Here is an 11,651-nt window from a genome sequence, read left to right on the forward strand (position 1 = left end):
TGAAAAAGCCCAGTGGGGTTTTATTTTTGTCCGACTGATTGTCAAAAACCCAAAGACAGCCACTTCACAATCATATGAGAGAGACATTCAGCAAATCCTCACATTTAGAAAGTTGCTGGTCATTTCCGCTCTCGTCCCCTCATAGCTGCATCAATGTGTTCACTGTCAGGCTGATGTGTGTGCCCTCATGTGGATGGGTGGTCTTTTGTTGTCAGCAGCTTACAGGTGGTCAGACATGGCAGTTTATATGTGACCTCGTGCTCTGCTTGCGGTTGTTTGAGAGCGAAGGATAAAAAGAGAGAGGCCTCGCTATGTCGGCTTAATTCCAGCTGACCTGAACAAAACTGTAACGCCAAAAAAAAAAGAGCTACAGGCTGTCCTGCACAGCTGGCAGGGCAGAAACATACCACATGGAGAACAGAGGAAGCTGGAGTTCCCGTGGTTGAGCCTTTTTTTTTTTTTACACTTCCTACTTTTTTGACCACCTATGACCTGTCAAGTCTGATGTCAAACTTGATAACATTGTGTAAACCCAGCTGTTCTTTGGAAGTTCACTGATTGGCCTGATTAATGTAATTGCAATATATTTGAGAGGTCAACGTCTTCAACCTGAACGTGACATTACTGACACGAGTGGACTAGGCTTGATGAGATTTTAAGTCTGGTACATTTTTGCTCTGTACTGTTGTTTATAAAGAAATTATAATTATCATGCAGAGTAAAAACATCACAACTCTGAATGACCACAGCTGCTGTTCGTGCTGATTTTGATGAAACCCGGAGGGGTTGATAGAACTATTTAATTAAGTTTCATACGAGACGTGACAGACAACATGTTCGTGACTGAAACCTGAACATGTTTCATCCGTTGTGGCTTCACCTCTTCAACAACCTTCCTTCTTTCTCTGTGACTGACAGATGGAGAGCTGTATTCAGGAGTCTACATTGATTTCATGGGAACAGACTCCGCTATCTTCCGTACACTGGGGAAGCAGACAGCCATGAGGACCGATCAGTACAACTCCAGATGGTTAAACGGTGATGTCTCAACTCACGGCCTGTTCTGCAGCCAGCATCATTTCTTTCACTCATCTCTTTCCAAACTGTTTCTAATTTATTCCTCAGCTCTTCACTGCTGTAATGATTCTCGCAACTTCCTGTATGTGGCTCCAACACTGCCCTACATATACCGTCCTGTTCCTAGAGCTATGTGGTCTAGGAATGAGATTGTTGATCTTTCCAGCTGCACATGACCACATGACTCGAAGCATAAAATGCACTACGCTAATTGTTGCCTGCATGCCTGCAGAGCTTGACCACGAGGTCAGTAGTGTAGTAGCGGGGGCAAATTACCGACTGTCAATAATAACTCGGAGTAGCCTCTGCTCTCTAATGAAGCGCAATTGGGACAGCGTTATAAATGCTGCTCAGGAGCTTTCGATTGATGTTGCCAAATCAATCATGGCCTCCCCCGGTGTCGCCGGCTTTCAGATGTTCCTCTGACCTTGTTGCCCTGACAACAGTCCCCTGGTAATGGTACCTTGAATCGGGACACCTGAGTCCTGCTAATCAGCCATGTGGAACCCCTTGGATATTTACCCCTCCCCCAAAACGCGGCTCCTGATTATCCCCCCTCCTCCTGGTTTTGGCTTGTCCCCATTTGGGACCCTGGTCAGTCACAGTGAGGAGGGGCACCCAGCGGTGACCCACTAAGTCAGCCAGTACTGTGATGCCATATTAAGCATTGTCACTAGGAAGAATTAAAAGGCTGGGTTCAGGACGGTCAAAGTGCTATTCTTGGCTCCAGGCTACTATTATTTAGGTTACAGCAGTAATGATTCTCAATAGACGTCTGCCTCATCCCATTTCTCTGTCACATATTTACTGCCGTCAAGTTCGTGAGAGTGCTTTGCCCCAAAAGGCTAAAATTGAAATCTCACTTGTTTTCACGAATATGACTTAAAGCTGTTGTTATTATTATTATTATTATTATTATTATTATTATTATTATTATTATTATTATTATTATTGTCTTTCTTAAAAGAATAGTAATTGAAAACGTTTTTTCATTTACACTGGAAGCATGTCAATGGAGCTTGTACTTATGTACATGTTTTAAGACAGACTTGAAAATGTTATCTATGTATGTATGCTTTTTTTAGAGCGTAAATAAAAGACAAAAGGCAGAGGTTGATGTGCACAACTTTGATTTCTTTAATTGGTTGACTCTTATAATATTACATTCACACCTAAGCCTCAGCTGAGGATCATCACAAGTTGGTCTGTTTTTCTTTTACAATCTCTTCATCTCCTCTTTCATCTCTTCTTTCCATTCTACAGATCCCACATTTGTCCATGCACACCTCATCCCAGACAGCGCTGAGAAGAATGATGACAAGCTCTACTTCTTCTTCCGCGAGAAATCCTCTGAAATGGGCCAGAGTCCCATGACCCAGTCCAGGATAGGGCGGATCTGCCTGGTGAGTTACCACACTAGTTGGCAAACCTCATGCTGATCGTCACAACCGAAAGGTTTATATGTCTCCGTAATGGTTAGTTATAGTCTGATGCCTGTTTCAAAGTCTTTTAGTGGCCCATAAAGAAAGTTCCCCACGATGATCAGTAATTGCTAAGCACGAAACGGTAACCCAAACAAAATAGCAGTTAAAAAATCCTTGCTTTTTGCCTCAACAGCTAAGTTTGGAAAGTGTTGTTTTCCTCTGCACGAAATGTTTGAGCAGCAGAGTTTACTTTAGTCCACATCTGTATACACTCATATACGTCCACACAAAGCTTGAGCTGTGTTCACTCACATGTGATGTGCTTTGAGCCAGAGTAATAACACTATGTCCAAAACGGAGGAAGTATTGGGCAAATTGATATCTGTACCAAAGTACAAAACTGTCAAGTTCATGGTGGCGCAAGAGGAAACGTCAGTGGATCACTAAAGTCATTACAAGACTTGGACTGAGAACTGTGAAAATGTTTACAACATTTCGGGCCAATCTGATATTTCACTGGCCGAGTGAAAAGCCTGACCTGCTGGTGGCAATTTCATGCCCATCCACCTGCCAGCTGCCGAGGTATTAAACTACAGACCACATATGTCAACCTGCTGGTGGTGCTAGAAGAAAAGTCAGAGGGATCACTACAATTAGTAGGTTTATCCTCTGGCCACCATGAATGTGCGTACAAAACATCGTAATCCATCCAGTAGTTTTTCCAAAGACTTCAGTCTGGATCAATGTGATGCACCAACTGACCGACATTGCGACCCTAATAAATTAAACATGTATATCTGTCTCTCGAAGATATTAAAACATGTAACGCTTTAGTCACAAGAAACTTAAGGAACTGGATTGTTTCACCAATTTGATGTTACAGTAGATAGTAGTAGTAGAAATTGTATGTACTTCTTCCAGCTTTGCAAATCATTTGGACTCCATAACATGTGTTGAGTCCCAGCCCATGAATCATTTCCCAAGGCTCTGAATCTCTACATCAGGAGAAGTTGGCTGACTCTTGTGCATATGGGCCAAGCTGAAACAGAGCTGATCTTTATTCATACAGGCCCAATAACAACAGACCCAGTGCAGTTAGTGTGGACGGTTGTTTCAAACAGCTGTTCGTCAGACGTTGCTCAGTCTCTTTCCATGGAGGCAGCTGGATGACTACTGGCTTTTCCCCACAGAATGATGACGGTGGACACTGCTGTCTGGTCAACAAGTGGAGCACGTTTCTGAAAGCGCGACTCATTTGCTCGGTGCCTGGAGCTGACGGCAGTGAGACGCACTTTGACGAACTAAGTGAGTTTTTATTTCCCTGTTTAAGAGTCTCCCTCCATCACTGATATACACGCCTCCTCCCCCTTCTAGGTGTGTTCTGTCTTGATCTTTTCGTCAGTGTTTGTGATCTACACTTTAACTTCAAAACCCAATTTCTTAAACATGTTTTACAGATCATATTCCACAACTCATTGAACATATAAATCATCTGCTGAGAGTTGGTGTGAAGCACGTAATGAATATGTGGCAGATGGAAAGCGTGAATTCTTACGTGAGCGTGTAACTGCGATCCAAAACGAGGGTCTCCAGATGGACCTCCCTTTGACAGACTCAGTATCAACAACTTTCTCATTTACAGAGTTCCCTCCACATTTTGCCCTCCCTTTGCTTTGCATACTTTCACCATGATGTTACAGTTTTAAGGCCTTCGGCATTAGCGCCTCTTCAGATTCTGCTGCAGCGTGTGTGAACCATCGGTTCACTCACTGTACTGGAAGGACTCACACCTGGCAAACCAGCGTTTACAGCAGCATGTGTCTGCTTATGCACAGCAACGTTGGGAAGAATCCCACAGAAGCTGCAGCTTTAGATTAACGTATCACTGACTCATACATGTTAAGCTTGACATGTGTATACCTTTGAACATCACCATGGCTCCAGTAGGTAACATCCTGAAAGGTAACATCCTCACTGTAAGACTGTGATCACTCTGCTCTCCAGCATCAGAGTCTGTATTTAAAGAAATAAAAAAACACAAAGTCTTTGCAAACCACACACACACACACACACACACACACACGTGCACACGTACAGAGTAATCAAAGTAGAAAGCAGCTGGCATCAGTCCCACCCCCCCTGGATCATCCCGGGCCTGTTCGTCATTCACATGACTGACAGGATTAACCAGGGATTTGTAGTATCCTTGAAATGTACGACTGGTGGTATGAGCAGCAAATCTTTCACTACTTCACTACTTTCCACTGGTTTTAGTTGAAAATATGCTCACTACACAAAATTCAATGACGGAAAGCCTTAATTCACTGGGATTTCAACTGCGAGCTTGAATTTACCTTCAGGCACCTCACTTTTTCTAAATCCTTCTGACAAGACGGACTCAAGTTAAACTCTAATGGATAATGTTCAATCAAGTGTCAAGTCTTCTGTAAGGCAGCTTTTTAGAAGATGGCAAAGACATAAAGTACTGGTGGTGCCACTGAATACATATAAGGGCCCGTAATGGGAAAAAAAGACTTTAGAAGGACTACAATGTAATGCACTTTTCTAAGAAATTTGTCATCAAACATTTTTGTTCAAAATCACGTCATTTAGTCATGTAGTAGAATGGTGTGGCACTAAATGCTCCCTTCCTATGGGAAAAATACTATCCACCGCGACAATGTGGAGCTTGTCTAGTAAGCCACCTTGTTTAATTACAATTTAAAAAAACAAAAGGCTAAACGGAGGCCCAGAATATTCTTGAAATAGCGTACAATAATCTTTTACCACGGTCGTGTGATATGCCCATTAAAATGTAAGGGAAGCAGGGATGTACTGAATACCGAAAAGAAAGCTCTTGATATGAAATCCAAAACTTATTAAATTCTGAAATACATAGTCAATCACACAGCTTTTGAGTTAAAGGTGTGCAATTTAAAACACATAATACACTGCTCTCATACCGCAGTCACAGCTGACGACGCGGTGCATCCCGGACAGCGTCGTTGCATAACTTTGCATCCTGCACAGTTCTGAGCTAAATGTAGAGAAGCATCTCTTATTCCTGCTGTGACGAGGCTTTGCGAGGAGCAAATGTATGTTCTGCATTAAAAGCTCTCGGTGTCGGTGACAGAAAAGAGCTCCTCTGGCAGCGATGCTGCACTTCGAGTTGTCTATCCCCCACAGCACAGCAGGTCTCGCGGTGAGGTCATTGTGAGTCCTGAGGTGCAGCGTAACATCCCGCAGCTCTGTGGTCAGTCTTCCCACAACCACAATGTATTCTGTCTCCAGTCCTGCTGGTCCTGGTGGAGCCCAGCAGAGGCATCAGAGTGGTTGAATGAGGACACGAGGGAGAGAGCGGAGTAGATTCAGATGGTGAGGCAACGGAAGAGAAAGCAGTGCCGAAGACGAGGAGGAATATAAACACGGAGGAAAAGACACACAGACGCTAGAGAGATGAACATGTCTGCCAGACAAAAATGAGAATGAATGTGTGGGCGCTAAAGTTGTATTGACTTTTATGAGATTTAATTCTGAAGGGAAACATTGTTTTTTTTCATTGAGTTATGTTGCACTGTAGACATAAATCCCCAAACCCCTTCCACTCTCTATTTGAATAAATAGGTCCTTTTATATGAAGAAATAGGTCCTTTCTGTTTGTTTTTTCCAGTTTTCTCTGTAATTATTCTACGTGGACATTTCACCAGCATATTTTCGGAGCACATCCTTAAATGTGGGTGTCAAGGAGGTAATGATGTATTATCTGTAGGGATTTGACAGTTCATCTTCCATGCCTTGAATATTCCCTGAGTGCATCATACACTTTCTCTTGTTTCTACTTTTTTTAAACAGCACTTTTGTGTTCTGTGTACTTTCTGTGCTTACAGCAACCAGATATGTGTCTCTTCTCATGTTCTGTTGAGAGAGTCTCAAAGACTGTTTCTGATTTGACACATCAGAAACTAAAGTTGCAATGACGCAACTTGTTCGAGTTCTCTGTGGATTTATTTCTTTCTCCTTCAATGTGCTCGATCTGCAGCCAAGAGGTCTGTTAAACTGGCGTCAGATGGGTTATGAATTTCTTCTTTGTCTGCCAAAAGTCAATTTTTGCTTTAGTGTGCAGCCATTACCTGCCATGTTCATACCTTGGCATGTAAGGAGGTCTTTTTTATTATCATTTCAAACTCATGATCAAAAGAGTTTGATTTTACAGGTTTAGAGATGTTGTTTTTACGAGCCATGCAAATTAAAGCTTGGTTATTTTATGCGCACGAGATAAAGCAAAAGCCATACGAATCAAATCAGGTGTTGGCACATTCCACCCTCAAAGGTACGTAGATGCATAATTGTGGCTTAACATTTAGTTTATTTACTTAATGCCTCTTAGGTTGATTCAACTAATACATTCTGACCAATGTCTTGCCTCTAGCTTCATGGATAACAATGAAAACGAACTCATGGCATCAAAGAGGATGGGATTTTATGCCTCTTTATTTTAATTGTTGTTTTATACCTTTGACTACAGGTGATTGTTGTCCTTCTCTTTTCAAGGCAGTTTTAAACCTTTCCACTATAGTTCCCTATGGAGGCAGAGCACTTGTGTGTTCAACTGTGGATGAAGTGTTATTCTACTTAACTTTTCTGTAGTTTAAATGTATTCCAGTTTTCTTCCATATTGTTTTTCCTTGCACTTTCCTCTCATTAAGCCATCAAGAGGATACGCAGGGTTCACAACAGCCTCACCCCGCAGTCAGTGGATGCATATGGCTCCCATTAAAGTCATGTTTCACCAGTGATCTCTATTTCACTTATATTCCCTGTTGAGACTCAAGAACTGTAGTTTAAGCTTTGGTAGAGTTTGGATTCAGGATCTCGTTGAGGCTCTGGTAACCGCAATTCATGAGGTCTGCTTTCCCCCCTCCCTCTAGGAAGTGGAAAGTCTCCGTATGTTACAGTTACTTTGGGTTGGAACCAGGTGCAGTCTGGGAACTAATAAAGCCTTGGGATGATTTGATACAAGACACAGACCCTAATATTTACTTATACACCATGTTTTCTTTGCATTTTGTGCTTCTTTAAACTTATACTTCACCACATTTCAGAGGGATATATTGTGTTTATTACACCACTATGTTTATTTTTACAGCCGTAGTTACTGGTTTCTTTTGATTTTACATACAAAAACAACATATGAAAGGCTTGTTTAATACAATAAATAGTTTGGAATTGAACCAGTTGCTCTCAGACTGCTTGCAATATGTTTCAGGCTTGTATGAGGGAGTGATTTCCCCTTTAAATTTCAGTTTAATTTGAATAATTCTTTGAGGCCAAGAAGAGGTCAAATTATCCAATATTTCATAAAATCCGTATAGATTAGAGAGTAGGTCCAAAATATGAAGACATTTTTGAATGATTTGTTTTGTTTTTTTATTCATTACCTGTTTTCATCTCACAACCCTTCAGATTTATCTAATAGTGTTCTGGTGGGAAACTAAACTACCCAAAAGTTTTTAGATCTAAGAGATGCAAATATTGTGTGTCGCCAGACGTCTGTCAGTTGGCACTTGTTTTTCGAAGTGTCACCTGTTGTCGTCGTGCTTTTCTTTGTTTGTTCAACCAAAGTAACCGTTTACTCGCAATGCTCTCAGAGACCGGAAGAAAACAGCACAGCGTGTCGCACACGAGTCAGTTGCTCTTAATCTCTCTCGCCGACCACCAACTGGGTTATGAAAAACGCATCACGAACACCGCTCGTCACTACAGACACCCGGTTCATAATACTGCAGCTGCAAGGGCTTTCCCTAGTGGGACAGAGGCTCGTTTCCCCATCGTGTTACCTCCATTCGATTATTTAAATGAGAATTTTAAAGATTTATAAGTAGGACTTTGACTTGTAATTGATTATTTTCAGATTTTCCTCAATGTACTTTCACTTCAAGATCTAAGTACTTCCACTACTGCTTTTCTTGGTTTATGACTGTGACTAATTACTATGAATGATGTCTTTATCTTTTAGGGGATGTGTATATCCAGCCAACTCAAGACACCAAAAATCCTGTCATCTATGGCGTCTTCTCAGTGTCAGGGTGAGTGACGGCTGTCATCAAACTCTCAAACGCTCATGCAGTTTGGAGGAAAAGTGTATTTTGGTTTCCTCCTGCAGTTTTTGTTCATTTTCAGTCAGCCCGAAGGTGTCGGCGCTCTCTCTGATATTAAAATGATGTGTTGCGTATGGCCTGTCAGGCTACAAAGGCTGTGTGAATGTGGAGCCCACGGGGAGTCGCGCTCGTCTGAGCGACTGAGTGAGCCTAAAGTTCCTCATAGGTTAGGCTTGATAGCAAGTTGTCATTCAACAGACCGCATTAAAATTCAAGGAACCCAGCCAGACATAAATTGAGATTCTGTCTGCGCTCAAACAGAGAGAGGTGCGCACAGAGTCATAATAAACATGTCTTGATTAATGTATTTGAGAAACAAATACTGTTATTGTTCCATCCTCCCCTTAGGCATCAGGCGCGTTTAAACCCAGCTGATAAAAACACATGCAGCGCTAATGATAGATCCCCATGACAGGAGTTACAAACATGGTACACCCACCACACAGCAGCAGGAGCCTGAGCTCTGGCGATTCGCTGCAGTATGTGGGTGTTTGTATGTCAGTGTGTCAGACAGCTTGACTCTAGTTGAGTCGGTTTGAGAGTGTTTGTGCGTCATTATGTTTCTTTTCGTTTGTGTAAGAGTCCAGAGTATGTGGGAAGGAAGTAGATTCAACCAGCCGCAGAGAGCACCCGTAGTAATTATCTCAGGGAGTGAGTTTATCTGTATCTCTCTAGCCGCTTTCTCAGTGTGTTCACCTTCTTTTTTTTTTCTCCTGCCCTTATCCAGAGCTGTGTTCCAAGGCTCGGCAGTGTGCGTGTACGCAATGGCTGACATCCGTATGGTCTTCAACGGGCCTTTCGCCCACAAAGAGGGGCCCAACTACCAGTGGGTGGCGTACACTGGGAAGATCCCTTACCCACGACCTGGCACTGTGAGTAATAAGCCATAAACAATCATGAATCCACATGCCTCATCCCAATACACACACGTGTGTGTGTGTGTGTGTGTGTGTCATCCTTTTATAAGAACATGTTTTTACTGCATAAGGAATTTAGTAAATTGCTGGGTTCACGGATCTCTATATATTTATTTGTATTACATTTTTTCATCAACAGTGTCCTGGAGGCACTTTCACCCCCAACATGAAATCCACAAAAGATTACCCAGACGAGGTGATCAACTTCATGAGAAACCACCCCACTATGCACAATGCTGTATACCCTGTGCACAAGCGCCCCCTGGTGGTCAGAACCAACGTGGACTATGAGTTCACCACAATCGCAGTGGACCAAGTGACAGCCGCTGACGGGAGCTACGAGGTGCTCTTCCTGGGAACAGGTCGGTGCTCGAAGCCCTTGTTTGACATTATGTGCTATTTTTGTGCTATTATGTATTATCTAATTGTCAGTTTTATAGACAGTTTTTAGGTTCACACACATGCTTTGCCTTTTTAAACATCAATGGGTTGAATTTAGGGACTTTTCAAAGTAGTTTTCTGTTAAACAGACATCTGAGTAGATTGATGGATTGAGTACAATTCACGCTAAGGTCAACGGAGTTTCAGTTGAACTTCTATCATGTGTTACAGATCGGGGGACAGTCCAGAAAGTGATTGTCTTGCCGAGAGACGACTTGCAGACAGAGGAGTTGGTCTTAGAGGAAGTGGAGGTCTTCAAGGTCAGTCCTGTGAACTTATTCCATTTACTTCTGAGACACAAAATGTGTTTTGTGTGCTCATTTAAAGCTGTTCTTAACTGTGTTACTGCAGGTTCCCACGGCAATTACCACCATGAAGATTTCATCAAAACGGGTATGTTGCTTTGACGTGGCTTTGATCAAATTCTTAAAGAAATTGTTAAAGTAAATTGTTGCACAGCAATCAGACATCTGAGAAAAATAACTCTTACATAGTCATTTATTTCAATAAGAAAATTATATCATTTTAGTGAAAATGTATGTAATAACAAAAAAGTGGGAACACTTTACTTTACAGGTCTCAGCGAATTCATAGGTAGGTTTTTGGAAAGGTGTAATTCGGTGTTTTTAAATATGGAAAATGGACACGGTGTTAAAATGGTTATCATTTCAGTTCTGCTTTATGGCATTGAGCGTGAGTTTTTAAGTCGGTTCACCGCTGAACAATAAATGAAGTAAAAAATACTGGACATGTATCCTGGTAATGTTTCCAATGATGCACTAAATTAATAATTGGAGTTCAAGTAAAAAACTACTGCTTACAAATTCAACACAAGTAACTAAGTCTTAAAACTTCCAATCTTTCTAGGAAATCATTAAGAAATTGCAGACCTGTGTATACAGTTTATATCTTTTCATTTATGGTCTGTACCTTTTTTTAAAATTTTTAATAGCAACAACTGTACGTGGGATCGGTCTTGGGAGTGACACACCTGGCTCTGCATCGCTGTGATGTGTACGGGGAGGTCTGCGCTGACTGTTGTCTGGCCAGAGACCCGTACTGCGCCTGGGACGGGAAATCCTGCTCCAGATACTCATCCTCACAGAAGAGGTGAGAATAAAGATAGCATACACTGGCATGCACTGGTTACTCGACCTGTTTGTCTATTTAGAACAATGTATTCTTCCTACATGTTGAATATGTTGAAGTTAAGCTTTTTATTATTTTTTATTGTTGATCTGACCCCTCTAGACGGAGCCGTCGGCAGGATGTAAAGTATGGCAACCCGATCCGCCAATGCAGAGGTTATAACTCTAACAGTGAGTAAGCCCAGACAGTACACACACACAATTTGGAAACAAACATGAACATTTGAAATTATTATTTAATTCTTAAGTCATTTTTTTTACCAGGCATCAATCCATTTCATACATTTTCTCAGTAAATAATACATTCTCCAAATTGTTTTTTAGCCAATAAGAATACTCTGGAGAGCATTCAGTATGGAGTGGAGGGCAGCACCACGTTCCTGGAGTGTCAAGCCAGGACTCCTCATGTGTTGCTCAAGTGGCACCTGCAGAAGGAAAACAGTGACAGGAGAAAAGAGGTGAGCAAAGCTTGAACTGTGAAGCAGA

The 11,651-nt window shown here is 41.9% G+C and overlaps 1 protein-coding gene across 1 annotated transcript in view; it reads left to right on the forward strand.

Annotated features, from left to right (window-relative positions):
- Nucleotides 1-11,651, forward strand: part of sema3fa (sema domain, immunoglobulin domain (Ig), short basic domain, secreted, (semaphorin) 3Fa) — a 47,864-nt gene that overhangs the window by 33,635 nt on the left and 2,578 nt on the right. The window contains exons 8-18 of the mRNA XM_068595015.1: nt 919-1,038; nt 2,341-2,480; nt 3,692-3,806; nt 8,518-8,587; nt 9,387-9,531; nt 9,716-9,938; nt 10,189-10,277; nt 10,369-10,410; nt 10,970-11,127; nt 11,269-11,336; nt 11,490-11,623. Coding sequence (XP_068451116.1) covers nt 919-1,038; nt 2,341-2,480; nt 3,692-3,806; nt 8,518-8,587; nt 9,387-9,531; nt 9,716-9,938; nt 10,189-10,277; nt 10,369-10,410; nt 10,970-11,127; nt 11,269-11,336; nt 11,490-11,623 — 1,304 coding nt within the window. The remainder of the gene's footprint in view (nt 1-918; nt 1,039-2,340; nt 2,481-3,691; nt 3,807-8,517; nt 8,588-9,386; nt 9,532-9,715; nt 9,939-10,188; nt 10,278-10,368; nt 10,411-10,969; nt 11,128-11,268; nt 11,337-11,489; nt 11,624-11,651) is intronic.

Source organism: Clinocottus analis, unplaced genomic scaffold (assembly GCF_023055335.1).
Source record: "Clinocottus analis isolate CAN_PGR_092001 unplaced genomic scaffold, fCliAna1.0.p SCAF_3, whole genome shotgun sequence".
NCBI classification, from domain to species: domain Eukaryota; kingdom Metazoa; phylum Chordata; class Actinopteri; order Perciformes; family Cottidae; genus Clinocottus; species Clinocottus analis.